The 12,682-nt window shown below is 49.4% G+C and overlaps 1 protein-coding gene across 4 annotated transcripts in view; it reads left to right on the top strand.

Annotated features, from left to right (window-relative positions):
- The window catches only part of SLC38A10 (solute carrier family 38 member 10), a 56,453-nt gene that overhangs the window by 10,491 nt on the left and 33,280 nt on the right, over positions 1–12,682 (top strand). For 3 of the 4 annotated variants that reach the window (XM_019515743.1, XM_019515749.1, XM_019515757.1), the window contains exons 3-8: positions 718–763; positions 2,758–2,851; positions 4,040–4,183; positions 6,270–6,394; positions 9,995–10,097; positions 10,961–11,143. In XM_019515743.1, coding sequence (XP_019371288.1) covers positions 718–763; positions 2,758–2,851; positions 4,040–4,183; positions 6,270–6,394; positions 9,995–10,097; positions 10,961–11,143 — 695 coding nt within the window. Of the gene's footprint in view, positions 1–717; positions 764–1,423; positions 1,531–2,754; positions 2,852–4,039; positions 4,184–6,269; positions 6,395–9,994; positions 10,098–10,960; positions 11,144–12,682 lie in introns of those variants that run through there. The other variant, XM_019515766.1, reaches the window with a different exon arrangement.

Below are 12,682 nucleotides of genomic sequence, written 5' to 3'. Positions count from 1 at the left end.
GAAGTATTTTGATAAGCCTTGTGGTGTGGAAGCAACACTTCTTCATACAAATTCCTTTATAATAAATTATTTATATAAAGAAGTAAAAGTTTATGACTGTACAACCTTTAAAAAAACAACATTTCTTGTTTGCTTGGAATTATTTTTTTTTTCTAAATAAGTGGGGGAAATCTCTTGGCAAAATCCCTTTGGTGTGGGTTGTGAGCACTGAGTATTCTGGGTATGGAACTGAGCATTCTGGGCACCATCTCCGCTCTCCAATCCAGCAATGTCCGGCGGTTGAGTTGGAGTGGAAAGATAAAAATAAAAATGGGAACTCGATTGAAATTTTGCACTGCAGTAGCTTTTTGCCACACAACATCTTATACATGCATATTTTCTCTTCCACACTCACTTTCTTCTTCTAATGGTTGCCATGTGTAACTGCTACTTAACACTGTTTTTTTTTTTTTTAAATGGGGGGGTGAAGGGGGGGGAAGAAATCTGTTTTGTCTCTTTCTTCTATCTTCTGATGTGGTTTTTGATTTGTAGATGGTGTGCCCAAAAAAGAAACTTGGAGTGAGGGCAAGAGAAACCAGCCCCAAAATACAAGCCCAGTGGGTTCCAGCTGAATTGCCCTGTGGCACCAGCACTGTTTAATTGTGAACCGATGTATGCATCGTGTTCTAAACCCTTCAATGACTGACTGTGGTGTATTTTTTTTTTCTTTTGTGCTAGCATTTCACGCCTATGGAAAAGCAGGGAAGATGCTGGTGGAGACCAGGTAATGTGCTATCTATTGAACACCTGTTCTCCATGCCCTCATGACTGTGGTCTGGCGTAGTGCTCCTGTCTCTTATCCTCCTGCTTCCTGCAATCCTTCCTGGCCACCTAAGCTTAGATAATAAGTAAAGCCACTTGGACTGGACCTCATTTTCATCTCTGTGCATCTGTTTTACATAAGATGCTTATTAAGCTTCCTTTGCACCCCTTTTTCCAAGTGGGAGAGCATGCTCAGTTGTTCGTGAGACCTCGGGCATCTGGAGGCCTCAGCCTCGCCCCCTGTTCTGCCCACGCTCTTTGGGAAACCTGGGGTGAGAGTGCTTCGCAGCCTGCCTTTTAGAGGTGCTAAACTTGGCTAAACTGCCAAAGTCCTTGTGGAAGCCAGTGGAGGCAGGTGTATTCAGTACCCCTGCATATCAGTCCTTAGATTTCCTGCGTGCCTTGCATTCCCTGCTGGCTAACACTGCTTTGTTGCTTGGAATGCAAGTTAATAATTGTATATTTGGGGAGGGTGAGCAGAAATCCTGAGTTATTTAAGGCTAATGCAGGGCTTTCTTGTGGGCTGTAACGTGTCTATTCTTAAAAGTGCTGTATGCAGCCGTTGAAAGGCTGTGTGGGCAGTGTTGAGGAAACCTACAGCAACCTGGTTTAACTGTCCCAGGTGGGGTGGTTGAGTAGAGGTTCTCAGGCTGAGGTCTTTCAAGATCTGACTGGTCAGATGGTGCTGACTTCTCTCTGTGTTCTCAGCTGCTGAATGGTTGTAAGCAACAGCTAAAAATACACAAAAAAGTTTTCTAATTTTGCTTTCCGTGCAAGCAATTGGTGTCATTGCCACAGGGATGTTGTACCATCGGAAATGTCAGGGGAAGCGGTCCATGCAACCATGGATGGGAGGGGAAGTGGTTCACGAGACAGTCTCTTCATTAAAATGTGGTCTGTGTTGTGAAAAGCACTGGAGAACCTCTGCTCTGCAGTGGAGGCTTGTAACCCAGCCTCTGTGTGCTGGGGCGGAGGGGTCTGTTCTCCAGGGCTGAGTGCTGCTTTGACCTGATTGTTGGGAAAGCGCTGGCAGAGGTTGCCATCTCCAGACAGCAATTAAATCAGCACGCCTGCTGTGAGCAGAACCCCCTCTTTGCTGACTTGCAAAGATGCTGCACGTGGCAGTGAACTGAGTAGTACCGCTTTGGGTTTCGCTCTGCTAGAATCAAATGAGAAAAGATAAAATGGTTGAGAGAGAGAACTTGTTTTCAGGCTTGCGAAAGGACAGAGTCTCCCATGAGAGCCAGGCAGGCGGGCCTCTGCCACTGCATGCAGCCCCCCTGGGTTTTCTCAGTCTGCAAAACTCAGGGCTTGTCTTCGCAAGGATGCTCAGAAAGTCGAAGCTGAATTAACCAAAGCAGCGAAGTCCAAGTGTATTAGTTCGAGAGCATTACCTTCCTGGGTGGACACCCCCATCCAGAAGCAAGCAGGAATAAAGCCAGGATATTAATGCGCTTCAAAATCCTACCAGTTGTTAATTTAGCTTAGCTTGCGTGAAGGCTGTGGTATAGAACTGACCTTAGTGAAACAGCTTCTAGCAGTTCCACTCTGTCCCAGGTGACTTCTCCCCTTCATAGCCCTCATCTGTCCTAAGTATCCTTCTTGATTTTCCACTTGTTGTAGCAACAGCAGGGGCTGTCATACAGACCAGGAGTTGGTGGCATCTGGCACTTTAACCATGGGCACCATGGGAGCAGGGTAGACAGAATAACATGGCCCATGCCAGCATCTTGTGGGGGCCACCACTACCACCAGCACTTCTGATAACTATAGGAGACATTCTAAGAGAAGTCTCACGTTCACCTAATCATAGCACAGCCTCCCTAACACTCATCTTCCAGGAATGCAGCAGGGATTGTACCTGGGAAGCAGCATGTGCTGCATTTGATGGGAATTCCCTCTTTCCATGTGGAATCAAGATTTCAGCCTCCTAATGCACATATCTTTGCTTTGCAGCATGATTGGGCTCATGCTGGGAACCTGCATTGCTTTCTATGTCGTCATTGGGGATTTGGGATCCAACTTCTTTGCCCAGTTGCTTGGGCTTCAGGTAAGCCTCGTCTCCCTGTGGCATTGGTACAGGACAATACTCTGATGTATTGCCAGCTTGGTACATTGTGCTGAGCATGTGTGATGACAGGGTGAAGAGTATCATCACGTTGACCGTGTGTTCAAGATCCAGCCGAGTCATTTAGTACTTCACTTTAAAACCTGATGGCAAGTTTCTTGAGTGTCTTGCCTGATGAATCCTGGAGCCTGGCACAGCAGGATGTGGAAAACTGTGTACAAGAAATAGCAATTGCAGCAAGTCAGACCTTTGTAAACTAGTCAGTGTGGTGACTTGTGTGGCCCAGTGCAGCTCCCACAGGCGTTTTCTATGGGAGCTGGTGTTTTCCACCCCCTTCCCATAGTTGTTCTGTTCAAACCATCATCCCACTTTGTGCTCTTGTCCATAATCCTCCTCTTGCCCCTGAACTTATCCTTCCACTTGACTATCCCAACACTGGCTGTTCCAAGGCTGTCCCTCCTCTCTGATCATAGTGCTGTGTGCCAAGGAGCAATCCATGGTTGCTGGAGCTGGAGGAGGGGACAGGCCAGGGAAGCTAAATGGACATGTGGCTTGGCTGTTATCTTCTCCAGCCTGATGCTGTTAAGCTCTGATTAAGGGACTGTGACGTTAGAAGATGCTTCGTGGCCGCAGCCAAATTAGGTATTAAATATTTCCAAGCATTTCAGAGTGTTCTGCTATAATAAATACCAATATGAGGTTCTGATTAATTTTCTGATCCATGTTTCCAGGGCTGCCATTTCTTTCTCCTTGGTGGCTTTTATTTTTTGAAGCTAGGTTAGTTTTCATCTAATTGCTGGAGATGCATAAAAATATTCCAGTGGCCGGTGCTTGGATTACCATTTAAAACACCCCAGCAAATCTCCTGCTGAAGACTGGCTTTGTCACGCGCTCTGCAGAGCAACAGTGGCACCCAGTGACTGCAGGAGCTAATCACAGATCGAATGAGGCAGCTGCGGAGTTTCTAGCTCTGAACTGTTTCTTCTCCTCTGCTTTTTAAGAGGAGGCAGGCGGAACTTCCAATTTCGCGGCCTCTTCCACTGGCTTTGTCTCGTTCTTGGGGATGAAAAGCTCTTTCTGTCAGTCCAAGCCCATGAATTCTGGCTGCTTGACTCTGCGAGGCTTTCTGGGCACGCTGTGCTGCTCTTCCTTACATTGGCCCTTTTTCAGGTAACTGGCAGCTTCCGGATAGTCCTGCTCTTTGTCGTCTCCTTGTGTATCGTGCTGCCATTGAGCCTACAGAGGAACATGATGGCTTCCATACAGTCGTTCAGCGCCATGGCGCTGATCTTCTACACGGTGTTCATGTTTGTGGTGAGTACTAAAGGCAGGAGGCTTTGTTTCCGTAGCTGCAGTGGGGAGGAGGGAAACAGTGAGTGGCTAATCCGTCTAGAGGGACACCCCAGTGCAGATGAAGGTACCAATACCACGGGCTGTTTGTTATGGGTGACAGGCTTGTCGGGAAGTCCAGCAGATCTCCGTGTAAGCAGAGGATTAGTCCCTGAGAACAGGTTGCAGGTTCTGCACCCCGGTTTGGAATCCTTACTTACAAATCGCTGCTTGTGCCCGGCATAGCTGCGACCAGGCTGTCCACACACACTGAAGCACGTGGAGGTGAGAAATTGCAGCCAAACAGTGGCGAAACTGGCCAGTGGGTCTGTCAGCACAGAGAGGTCTGTGTGTGACTTCACCATGTTGTGGCCTGTGCTACCTTTTCCACTCACTAGTGCTTGCCGTTGATAGCATCCAAAGCATTTATTAAATAGAGGGATGGGAGACAGGGTAATGGTGTGCTGCACAGAGGGGAGAGCTGTAATCTGATAGGGTTTTGCCATAAGAGACCCGAAGCACAGGCTTTTTGCACTAAGCGGTTATTGTTAAAGGCATAGGTGCTATTCTGATTTGCGTCCATTTTTAATACTGATATTAAACGTCATTCAGGCACTGAGTGTTTTTCTTTCTAAATGACAGTACTGAAATGATAAACCTGTTGGTGAGGGCTCAAATGCACAGCCTTGGCAAAGGAAACTTTCTTTTACGTATTATTATTACTATTTTGGCCTTCTGAAAGTGCTTTGCTGGCTGAGAAACTGGTGCACAACCAGCTTGGTTAAGTGGGACTGTCTGAGTTTCCAGAGCTCCCTGTGTTTAACAGAGATGTTTTCATTCAGTTCTCTTGCTTTGGTTTTCACCTAACAGTCTCTGCTCTTGTTAGCCCCAGGGGCTCAAAAACCATGGTTCAGATCTCCCCCAAAATCAAAGCGAAACGGAGAAAGTGTTCTTAATTTTTCTTCTTGCTTTAGAGCAGCTGGGTTGCACTCGGGCCACGTTTCTAAGCTTGGGCTCTATAACCAAGAGGGCTGACAGCTTCATTTTAAAGAAGAAAATTACAGCTGTGGGTCTCTTAGAATCGTCGTGTTCCAGGAGCTTTCCTGGGACTTTTCCCACACTGGGATGGGCTCTCTAGGAATTCCAAGGTTTTTTCAGCCTGTATATTACTAGGCTCTTAGACGCATTTACCTGTTGTTTCCTTTGCAGTCTAACACGTGCCAGCTCCCTTGGGGTGACAGAATAGCTCTCATAACCCTGCTCCTGCCACCTTCTTCTGCTTGCTCCCCCGATCTGTTTCCTCACCCTCAGGGAAGTTATGTAGGATCCAAAGCATTGGAAATCCTCAGGGCTCATCTAGTTCAGCCCCTCCACCAGTGCAGGGCATGCTGTTCCTTTCTCATCCTAGATGCATACACAGCCCGCACTCAAAAATGTGAGCTGCATGTTCCCTTGTCCTGCTGCTCCTGCAGTAAGGAAGGCTTTCCTGGGATTTGATTTAATTCTTCCTTGCTGCAGTTTAACCCTGCTGGCTGTCTGCAGCAAGGGTGAAGATGCTATCTGTGTGGAGAAATATTGGGAATGCCTCGAGCTGGTGGTTGGACAGACCTGTTGGGGGTCAGGTCCTACTTGGAAGTACCTTTGCCTGCTGCCTGTCAGTAGTACTCTGCGGTCAGGACCTGCTCTGTACCATGGGGTTAATGCTGTGTGTGTGTTTGTACACAAGATGGTACCTAATGGCAGGGTGGCTTCACTCAAGGGAGATTATGATTCCCCTTTTTATGAGCTTGGCAGTGGCAGGTGATCCCAACAGATGGTTTCATAGTTGGGAGCTGGATAAAATCTTGTTCAAGGTGGAGGAAGTGGAAGCCAGGAGACCTTAGGAACAAATCCGTAGTTGCAATATGCAGCACAAGCTGGTCACAGCCTCATTGCCTGCCTCAGAGCTGCTGGGCCCCTGCTCTTTGTCACCGTGTAAGGGAAGTTGCTGTTATCCCGATCCCATGGCTGACATCTGTCTGCGCAGTGTCTGCCCTTTGGATTTAACTCCTTTTCTCTCTCTTGGCTGCAGATTGTGCTCTCGTCTTTCAAGCATGGCCTCTTCAGTGGGCAGTGGCTGAAGCGGGTCAGTTATGCACGCTGGGAGGGCATTTTTCGCTGCATTCCCATCTTCGGCATGTCCTTTGCGTGTCAGTCGTAAGTACCTGCAGTTCTCCCTTTGGGCTGTTGCAATGGGGAAGGAGTTGTGTGAGGACAGAGGGTCATGGGGGACCTGGGTGGGATGGCTACCATCTGGTTCCCCTTTTAATTTTAATCAGAATATTTTACAGCCTGCTGGAATATCACATCTCATTCTGTGGCGACCCTTCGGTTACCTAGGGTGGGCGGGAGTTATATTTCACTCGCGAGTTATTGTACTTCAGCTACGTAAAATGATTTGGGCCAAATGAATCCCTAGTGTCACTTCTGTTTGATTTCAGGGGAGTTGGATCAGGGATCAGCTTGACCTGCTATTCTGAAAGGGATGATTTCATAGCCAGGTTAGCAGCTTGGTGGTGTCAGTCCTACCCCCCAACAGGGTAATCTACGTGCATGGCTCTAGGGAGCCTCACCAAATTTAGCTGAGAACCTTTGACAGGAAATTGCATCTCAGTGTACTCGAGCCAGTTGCTAGCATGTTACCCAGTCACCTGCTTTGAACGGGCGTGCTTTTGGCACCAGGAGCTATGTGACTGCAGTCCTGGCTGCTCCCCCGATCTAGGCAGTGTTACCTTCTCCACCAGAATGACAGGAATGAGTGATTCATGCCTGGTCCCAGTGGTAACCAACCCAAAATAGAGGTGTAAATCTGAACAGGGACGCGGAAAGGACTGCCTGCTGGAGGGCCACTGGCAGAGCTGGACTTCCCCTGCAGCTCCAGCACCCGTGGAGCACGCCAGTAACACATTAACGTCATGAAGAAAATTTGTTCGCGCTTCTGTGTTTTTACCCACTGGCGAGATCCAAATCATCCGTTCCCACTTCCCCTCTCTCTTGGCAGCATTGTTTCTACCAGAACATGCTTGAGTCTTGCTGTTTTATGTCTTCATTACCATTGGTGGCAGAAGTTTTATCATCTCGCAGCGTTACTTAGTGAATGTTGGAGGGCTTTTTTTTTTTAAACTCCAGAACGGTCTTTCTCTTGCGGTAGCCACGCGGTAACCAACGTACGTTTGATGGGAGTTGGAAACACAGGAAAATGAGCTTGGTCTGGCTGAGTATGCACACATCTAAATATAGTTTCTGCTACACCACTGACGTGGCAAGCCAAACCTTAAGTTATATATTTTTTTTCCAGGCAGCAGAATAACATGTTGTCCCTAGCCTGGGAGATGCCAGGAGCATGTTATTCTCTAAGGGCATCTAATTCTGCTGCCCTCCCAATCACCACTTTTAAAAAGAAGTAATTCTAACTGTGAAAAACCTGCCCAAAACTGTGTCGCCTCAGAATGTGGTGGTGGTGACAAGGAGAACACACCATTCTTCTTCCTCGGCTCAAGCACATGATGATATTTGACTTGTGGATTTGGTTCCCTCTGCCCTTTTGAAAGCTACGTTGATGCCACTGATCTCAGAGAAGCATCCTAATTTCCACCACCATGAGCTTGGTTAGGGGGGCCAAAACCAGGTGCATTGGGCTTCAGATGCTTGGTCTGTCCCAGCCTGCCCACATGACTTAAACTTCTGTGCCTCAGTTTCCTGATAGGTAAAAGTGTTTTGGAGGAGGATTGTGGGCTTCTGGGATAATGTGACCCACACTTCGTGTCTTGCTCACGGCCTAGATTTTGATTCTGGGGCTGCTGGTCAGAATTACTGTGGCACCAGTATAACCAAAATTAGAACGTGATGCCTTGCTGACCATGGGTTTGGAGGGATACAGAAAGCCAGAATCAGAACTGAGCCTCCAGTGTGGTCTATGGGTGTCAAAGCACTCGGCAGCATCAGATAAGAACTGACCCATAACTTGCTCTCATCCTTTGATGACATGCTACCACGGCCATCTTGCAAATGCTGCGATACACACTGCTGGTCCGTGCTCTGTGCGCAGAAATAGTACAGGAGAGAGGCGTAACCATGGAGATGAAAATATCAATTAACAGCCCTGGAGGTAGTTTGGTCTCCGCTGGAGCAAGGCTGCGGTTCTCCAGATCAGGCTTCCATGGCTGATGCTGTTTCTCCCTGCCCCCGTCTAGAGAGCAGGGGCGGGTAAAGGGCATGTGGTTTAAATGTCTTTCTCGAGTCCCCTCTGAGGTGTTGGGCTTGCTCAGTTATAGGCGCTGGGGAGAAGCCTAACCAGAGGCACACAGTGCAAGCTTCAGGAGCGGGTGCTGTTTCCTTCGCGGCCAGATCCGGCACGACTGTTCCGGTTTAAAAATAACCAACCCCTGCCCACCGGGACGTGCTCCATGCTGCGTGCGTGGTGTACTCCCACTCGCCCCGCTGGGCTGGCGGCTGGCAAGGGGAGGCACCCCAGGGTGTGGGCAGCCTTCCAAGGATTCTGCAGCTATGCCCAGAAACCCAAGCTGGCAAGCCGGGCGCTGCTCCCTCACAGCCCGGTTGCAGTGCGGTTCCACGTGGCATTCCCTCCTCCACGTGCCGTTCTGTTGCATTGCTGTGGCTCCTGCAGCCCCTGACCTCCGGGTTGTGGCATGCGCTGGAGAAGCCTCACTGTCCCCTCCCTTACCCTCTGCTGGGCCCCCCGCATCTGTTCTGTCTTCTGCTCCTATTTCTGAGCCCATGATGGACAAGGGTCATATAGCAAGACTTTGCTCTTGAGATCAGCATGCGAGAGGCTGAATCCTATGTGGCCCTGCGGGGAAGTCTGCTTCTTCGGGCTGCACACATCCTCAACTAGTGCAGTATTATATATATATGCACACACACACAATATTTCCTGCAGGCATCTCAAAAAGCAGCCTAAAATAACAGCCGCTCTCCTTCCTGCAGAATTTTGTGGTGCACAAAAGGTTAAGGTTTTTTTCCGCTCAGCCTGTTTGACAGAGCTGGGGATAACCCCTACCCTTCCAGCTGCCCCCCTTCCCCGGTGTACACACTTGCACTCTCTTGGGGCTCTCTTTCACCAGGAGTCTACAGCCAGGATGTGACCACTCAGATTAGAGCAACAAGAGACTAAGGAGTTGCTAAAATATGCACCTGATGTAGCAGTGCCTTCTGCTTGCTTGCCAAATGCCCGCAAATGCCATGTAATGGGTGTTTCCCGCTTTTTATGAACCAGGCTTTCGCAGCAGCGCTGAAATATGACAGGTGCTGTGTTTCGCTGTTTGTTTAACTTTGCTTTGAGACAGTGTGATGCTCTAGCCCTCTTCCTGCTTGTACTCTGTAAACACGGCGTTGCTTTAATTATCAGGGCCGAGAGCTCCAAGAACAATAATCTCCAATGCACTGCCTGGCCCCTTGCCACTGGTGTTTCAGTGGAACAAACGGTCATTCATTCTGCAACGCTTTTGAACTGAAATGTTTACATCACACGTTTAAATCCACGTGGTGGGGGAGGGGGGGGCAGGGGGAGCCTGAATATTTGTGCAACACTTACAATTTGGAGTGTTCCGAAATCTCTTGGCATTAGCAATATAAATTGTGGAATAGCAGCGAGTGTTTATGCTCCAGGGGAGGAAGGTGTCTGGGATTTTTTGCTGCTGGGCTCTAGCAAGGAGCATGCTTGATTTTTGCATATCTCTCTCTCCAGCTTTTTGAAATAGCTCATCTTTTTTTTTCCCATCCCCCACCCCTGTGCAGCCAGGTCTTGCCTACCTACGACAGCTTGGATGAACCGTCTGTTAAAATAATGAGCTCCATATTTGCCTCCTCTCTAAATGTGGTCACCATCTTCTATGTGATGGTAAGAAGCATGGACCTTTCCTTTCTCCTTCGGTTTAACTTGTCTCCTGAAAGTGACTTTCAGGTGCATTTTGTTATAGGGCGGACGGACCATTTTCCCTGCAGGTTTCACTGCTCTCGAAGAAAATGATTCACTTTGCTGAAAGCGAAATCTCCAGGGCAGCTTTTTCCTTTCAGTGCCCGGAGGCATTTGGGGAACCCAGGGCCGTGGAACAATAGGTCCCATTCACCGGAGCTAGAGCAAGTGAGGCCCTCGGTTTTTCCTTCGTCATGTGCAATTGGAAAGGGAGATGCCGACCTCAGAGAGAGCTTCCCCCTTTGCTCATTGCGATGAGAAGGACGCAAAGGAAGTTATGCTTCATAAAACACTAGTTAATAAAATCCAGTTAATAATTCCCAGGACCAACCCCGCCATGTGAGCTGGGCTGCTGGGGGGATTGTATTGCAGCTGCTCCCTTGTCAGAGGGGTCAGGTTCATAGGATTCGGCAGCTATTGCCGCTACATTGCTTGAACCTCCCAAAGGCAGCAGAGCTTAGACCAGGGCAGGCTCTGGGAAAGGGGCTGTACAGGAGTTGCTCCTTAAAGCTGGGCACGTGGGATTCTGAAGTGGCAGTCCTTGTTCTGCAACCACCTGCCCTACTTACAGGTGATGATGGCAGACTCACTGGGGAACCTACATCTGTGGAGGCTGTCTGTTGTCTTCAGCCATTGTCCTGTTGCAGTTGTGTGTTGCAAGCACTGACAAAGCTGCAGCCACTGCCATGAGGCCAAGGGTGATGGAGCCCTCTGTCCTATTCCTTTCACCTACAGGGAATATGCATATGCCAACAGCCCTGCAGCTTACTGCCCTTCTCCCCTCACAGGTTGGCTTCTTTGGCTATGTGAGCTATACGGAGGCTATCGCTGGTAATGTGCTGATGAACTTCCCATCCAACCTGGTGACGGAGATGATCCGTGTGGGGTTCATGATGTCAGTGGCCGTAGGGTTTCCCATGATGATCCTGCCCTGCCGACAGGCTCTGAACACCCTCCTTTTTGAGCAGCAGGTGAGTCCCTGGAGCAGCTGGGAGCTTTGGGTCCTGCTGTAACCAACTTTTCCCTTTCCAAAGGGTCACCTTGATTTAATCTGTTGACTGGTATTTCAGTTACAACACGGTGGAGCCCTTTGCAGCCTCTGCTGGCGACGGCCTCTTTCTGATTAGCAGCCAGGCGTTCATATCCAGAGTGGATGAACCCTCGGCCCCATTCCATTTTATTGCAGCTCCCAGGGAAATTGTAATTGCCTGTTGCATGCTACTAGGGGCAGCGGTAGGAGCACAGCCCAGCTGTCTATACATCTGGCTGCAGAGAAATGCAACTGTTCTCAGTAGTAGCCAATTCACAGCAGCTCTGGGCTCTCCCCTGTGCAGTGGAGCAGCGATCCTCTCTGTGGGCAGAGGTACTGGGGTCTAAAGTCAAAGCCATGCCATTTGCTTTGCCTTTTTCCTCAATAACAATTGTGGGGGCAACGGGTTCCCTGCTCTGGTAGCACTTTGGGAACCTAGATTATGGGAAGTGTCATGGGATGCTCAGTTGAAGCCCTTTTCCCTGATAGGAGTTAGGAGAGGGAGAGCAATCCAGGTAGGAACAGAGAAGAGTCTTGATTTCCTGCTGCTCAGACCTGATCTTTCCATTTTGCTTTGTTTCTGCTTGCTCTCATTCTTCCTCAGCTCTGTAAGGCCCTGAGCAGTCTCCATCTACCTGAGTAACAGACAGTCCCCTCCCTGCATTCATATATCTCTCTGTGACATACAGAGCTTCCTCCTCAGAGCTGTTTTGTGGCTATCTGCTATAGCAACACAGCCCTCTCCTACACTCCTCTCTTCTCCTGGAGTTGGTCCTATAGCCAGGCTGTGGTTGTGCTGCCTGTTTGATTTGGAGCCTCAGAGCCCTGAGGCTTCCTCTGGCTGCTTTGCACTGTGTAATATGCAGTGGGATTCGGTGAATAACAGCAAGGGGCTGTTCTGAGGCCTTTGTGCAGCCGCACAGATAGCAACCTCTTAGGGTGGGAAATGAAAGGCTGCTTCTCCCTCCATGCCCTGCCCCCTGAAGCCCCACAGGATACCTCTTGGATCTTTCCAGTGCTTCAGTGTGCAAGGAGCTCAGGGCCCATGTTGGCAAAAGCAGTAGAAATAGAAGGTTCTGAGTTTGAGTTCTGACTCTGCCTGCGACTGTCCCCTGGCATTCATGTGCACAGCAGGAAAGGCCTTGCCCCCTGCCCTTCCCTGCCTTCCCACCTCCTATGGATTCCTTTGTTAGCGGCTGTCCCATACATTGGACAGGAAACGCTGCTGCACAAGCACTAGAGCTCTGGGGGTGGCAAGGGCAGGAAGTGCCTGCCTGAATTGGGGAGGAACATCACAAACATAAGCCAGCCCAGCTGTAGTGTCCTTCCTGGGGTCAGAGCTGTGGATGCAGGCTGTTGTCTGATAGAAACGGTGTCCAGCTTGCCAAATGTAGCAGCATGGCCTGGTCCCTTCCTGCAGGGGCTGTCGGCTGGTGCACCCTTGCCTTCACCTCCGCTCCCTCTTCTCCTGCACTTGTCT

The sequence above is a fragment of the Gavialis gangeticus genome, unplaced genomic scaffold (genome assembly GCF_001723915.1).
Source record: "Gavialis gangeticus isolate Ggan-Ray unplaced genomic scaffold, GavGan_comp1, whole genome shotgun sequence".
NCBI lineage: Eukaryota > Metazoa > Chordata > Crocodylia > Gavialidae > Gavialis > Gavialis gangeticus.
The sequence above is the reverse complement of the archived record's forward strand: the minus strand, read 5'-3'. Positions and strand labels throughout refer to the sequence as shown.